Source organism: Mesitornis unicolor, unplaced genomic scaffold (assembly GCF_000695765.1).
Source record: "Mesitornis unicolor isolate BGI_N332 unplaced genomic scaffold, ASM69576v1 scaffold23016, whole genome shotgun sequence".
Lineage (NCBI taxonomy): Eukaryota > Metazoa > Chordata > Aves > Mesitornithiformes > Mesitornithidae > Mesitornis > Mesitornis unicolor.
Genome location: NW_010189201.1, coordinates 3,991 through 7,789, shown reverse-complemented (window position 1 = coordinate 7,789; position 3,799 = coordinate 3,991). Strand labels below are relative to the sequence as shown.

At 59.8% G+C, this 3,799-nt stretch overlaps 1 protein-coding gene across 1 annotated transcript in view; it reads left to right on the top strand.

Moving 5' to 3' along the window:
• Positions 1 to 4: 4 nt before the first annotated feature.
• Positions 5 to 3,799, top strand: part of LOC104541843 (RAS protein activator like-3-like) — a gene marked incomplete at its 5' end in the record, with an annotated part of 6,786 nt that continues 2,991 nt past the window's right edge. The window contains 6 exons of the mRNA XM_010185993.1: positions 5 to 169; positions 920 to 1,064; positions 1,221 to 1,365; positions 2,139 to 2,375; positions 3,167 to 3,368; positions 3,510 to 3,613. Of these exons, the coding sequence (XP_010184295.1) occupies positions 5 to 169; positions 920 to 1,064; positions 1,221 to 1,365; positions 2,139 to 2,375; positions 3,167 to 3,368; positions 3,510 to 3,613 (998 nt within the window). The remainder of the gene's footprint in view (positions 170 to 919; positions 1,065 to 1,220; positions 1,366 to 2,138; positions 2,376 to 3,166; positions 3,369 to 3,509; positions 3,614 to 3,799) is intronic.

Genomic DNA, 3,799 nt, shown 5'->3' with positions numbered 1-3,799 from the left:
CCGGGAGGTGCGGGTGCTGCCCATCGTGCGCTACAAGGAGCTGGCCGAATTCGTCACCTTCCATTACCGGAAGCTGTGCGCCTGGCTGGAGCCCGCCATCGCCGTGCGGCACAAGGAGGAGCTGGCCGGAGCCTTGGTCCACGTCTTGCAGGGCACCGGGAAGGCCAAGGTGGAGCCATGGGGGGTGTGGGGAGGGTGGGTGAGGGCAAGATGAGTGCTGAGGGCATGGTGATTGGGGTGGGAGGGACATCATGGAGTGGGGCTGTGGGGAGGGATGGGATGGGATGGGATGGATGGATTAGTTGGGTTGGGTTGGATTACATTGGGTTGGGTTGGGTTGGGTTGGGTTGGCATGGGACAGGATGAGACGGGATGGAATGGGATTGGATGGAGTGGGATGAAATGCATTGAATGGGATGGGATGGATGAGTTGGGATGGATTAGGATGGGATGCAATGGGGTGGGATGGGATGTGGTAGATGGGATGGGATGGGAGGAGGTGGATAGATTGGGTTGATTTGGGATGAAATAAGATGGGCTGAGATGGGATAGGGTGGCTGGGTTGGGTTGAATTGAGTTTGGTTGGAATGGGATGGGATGAAATGGGGTGGATGGCTTTGGTTGGGTTGGGATGGAATGGGACGAAATGGGATGAAATGGTGTGGATGAGTTGAGTTGGAATGGGTTGGGTTGGGTTGGCATGGGGTAGGATAAGATGGGATGGGACGGGATGGGATGGGACGGGACGGGATGGAATGGGATGGGAAACTACCACATGAATGAGTTGAGATGGGGCTGATGGGATGAGAAATGCAAACCAAAGGAGCACCAGGAGGTCCTGGCACATTCAGGGTGTGTTCATCGAGGCTTTTTTGGGCCATGGGTTCCCTTTGTTCCCTTCCCCATGTCCACCTGGCAGTCGTTCCTCATCGACCTCGGCGTGGCCGAGCTGGACCGCTTCGATGACCGCGAGGCGCTGATATTCCGCGAGAACACGCTGGCCACCAAAGCCATTGACGAGTACATGAAGCTGGTGGGGGGCAAGTACCTCCAGGACACGCTGGGTACGGCTGGACATCACTGGTCTTAATGGGACACCACGGGGTGCAGGGCACAGGCATTACGGGGCTGGAGGACACATCCAGGACATCCATGGGGATGTGGTGGAGCCTTGGCACAGACCATGGTGGTGGCTTACGGGTTGTCTCTTGGTGGCCCAGGTGAGGCCGTGGCCCAGCTCTGCTCCTCGGATGGCAGCTGCGAGGTAGACCCCAGCAAATGCTGCGGCCTGGACCTCCCTGACAACCAGAACAACCTGCGGAGGGTCTGTGAGGAGACCTTCCAGTGCATCGCCACGTCCTGCGAGTGAGAGACAGCCCTGGCGCGGGCGTGGGCACAGGGGTGGGCACCAGGAAGGACCTGGGGACAAAACTGGGGACAGGAATGGAAGACAGGGATGGGGAGCAGGGATGGTTGGACACAGGAATGGGCACAAGGAAGGAATTGGGGACAAGCTTGGGGACAGGGATGGGTGACAGACATGGGGGACAGACATGGAGGACAAAGATGAAGAACAGGGATGAGCACCATCCCTTGGTTGGACATGGGATAGGGCACCAGGAAGGACCTGGGGCCAGCCTTGGGGAGAAGGATGGGGGACACAGATGAAGGACAGGAATGGGGAGCAGGGATGGGCACCATCTCTTGGTTGGACACAGGGTTGGGCACCAGGAAGGACCTGGGGATAAGCTTGGGGACAGACATGGAGGACAGAGGTGGACACAATCCATACGGTGGACATGGGGATGGGCACGAGGAACGACCTGGGGACAAGCTTGGGGACAGGAATGAGCACAATCCCTGGGATGGACATGGGCTTGGGCACGAGGAAGGACCTAGGGACAAGCTTGGGGACAGGAATGGGGGACAGGAAAGGAGGACAGAGATGGGGAGCAGGGGTGGGCACCATCCCTTAGTTGGACACCAGGTTGGGCTCCAAGAAGGACCTGGGGACAAGCCCAGGGGACAATCACGAGCATGGTGGACACCACGTCCCACACTACGTCACAGTGTCTTGCTGGGGTGTCTCCAGGCCCGCCCACCCCCCCCAGCACCCATGGAGGTGGCTCTCCCCACAGCTCCTTCCCGGTGGAGCTGGGCCACATCTTCTCGGCGTGGCAGGAGGAGTGCGCGGCGCGGGGCAAGGCGTCCATCGGGCAGCGTCTGGTCTCGGCCTCCCTCTTCCTGCGGTTCCTCTGCCCCGCCATCATGTCCCCAAGCCTCTTCGGCCTTGTCCAGGAGTACCCCAGTGAGGCCACTGCCCGGACTCTCACCCTGGTGGCCAAGGTCATCCAGAACTTGGCCAACTTCACCACGTAGGTCAGGGCAGGACTTGGCACCAGCGGCGGTGGGGAGGGACGTGTCTGTGGGGAAGCCATGGGGCGGTGGGGACATCCCATGCATGACACATGTGGTGGCCTGTGACCACGGTGGTGATCCACGCCCATGGTGGTGGTCTGTGACCGTGGTGATCCGTGACCTTGGTGATGATCCATGATCATGGTGGTGATCTATGACCGTGCTGGTGACCCATGATCATGGTGGTGGTCCACGACCATAGTGATGGCCCATGACCATGGTAGTGGCCTTCTGACCACGGTGATGATCCATGGCCATGGTGGTGATCCACAACCTTGGTGGTGGCCCATGACCATGGTGATGGTCCATGACCATGGTGGTGATTTGTGACCATTGGTGGTGATCCATGACCACGGTTGTGGCCTTGTGACCATGGTGGTGATCTATGACCATGGTGGTGGCCTTGTGACCATGGTGGTGATCCGTGACCATGGTGGTGATCCATGACCATAGTGGTGGCCTTGTGACCATGGTGGTGGCTCGTGACCATGGTGGTGGCCTTGTGACCATGGTGGTGGCTCGTGGCCATGGTGGTGGCCTTGTGAACATGGTGGTGATCCGTGACCTTGGTGGTGGCTCGTGACCATGGTGGTGGCCTTGTGACCAGATCGTGGCCATGGTGGTGGGCGTGTGACCATGGTGGTGATCCATGACCATGGTGGTGGCCTTGTGACCATGGTGGTGATCCATGACCATGGTGGTGGGCCGTGACCCCTGACCCCAGGTAACCGGCCATTGTGGTCCCCAGGTTTGGCGAGAAGGAGGCCTACATGGGCTTCATGAATGAGTTCCTGGAGCACAACTGGAGCATCATGACGGACTTCCTGCAGAGCGTGGCCAACCCTGAGAGCAGCGTCCACATGGCCACCTACGACGGTTACGTGGACCTGGCCCTGGAGCTCGCCACTCTCCACCTCCTGCTCTGTGACATCTTCTCCAGCCTGGATCAGGTGCCACCACCCGTTTGTCCCCAAGAGGAGCTGGCAAGACTGGCCACCTCCTTCTCCCCACACGGTGTCCATGGCCTCATGGATGGCGCCTACCCCAAGGACACCCATTGTCCCCAAAACGTCCTTCTTTTGTTCTGGTAGGCCACGCAGGAGAAGCTGGAGCCCCTGCCCACCATCCTCACCGCCATCAAGGAGGGGACCCCTGTCCCTGTCTCCGTCCAGCTCAGCTCCACCTCAGAGCAAAGGTACCGATGGGTGGCCAGGGACACGCATGGGACCAAGGTGGACAAGTGGGGTGACACTAGATGGGTTTGGGGTGGTTCTGGTCCTGGTTGGGTTCAGGGGATGGTTCTGGTCTTGGCTGGGTCTAGGGTGACTCTGGCCCAGAATGGGTGTGGGGTGACTGATCCCGGTTGGGTTCAGGGGGTGGT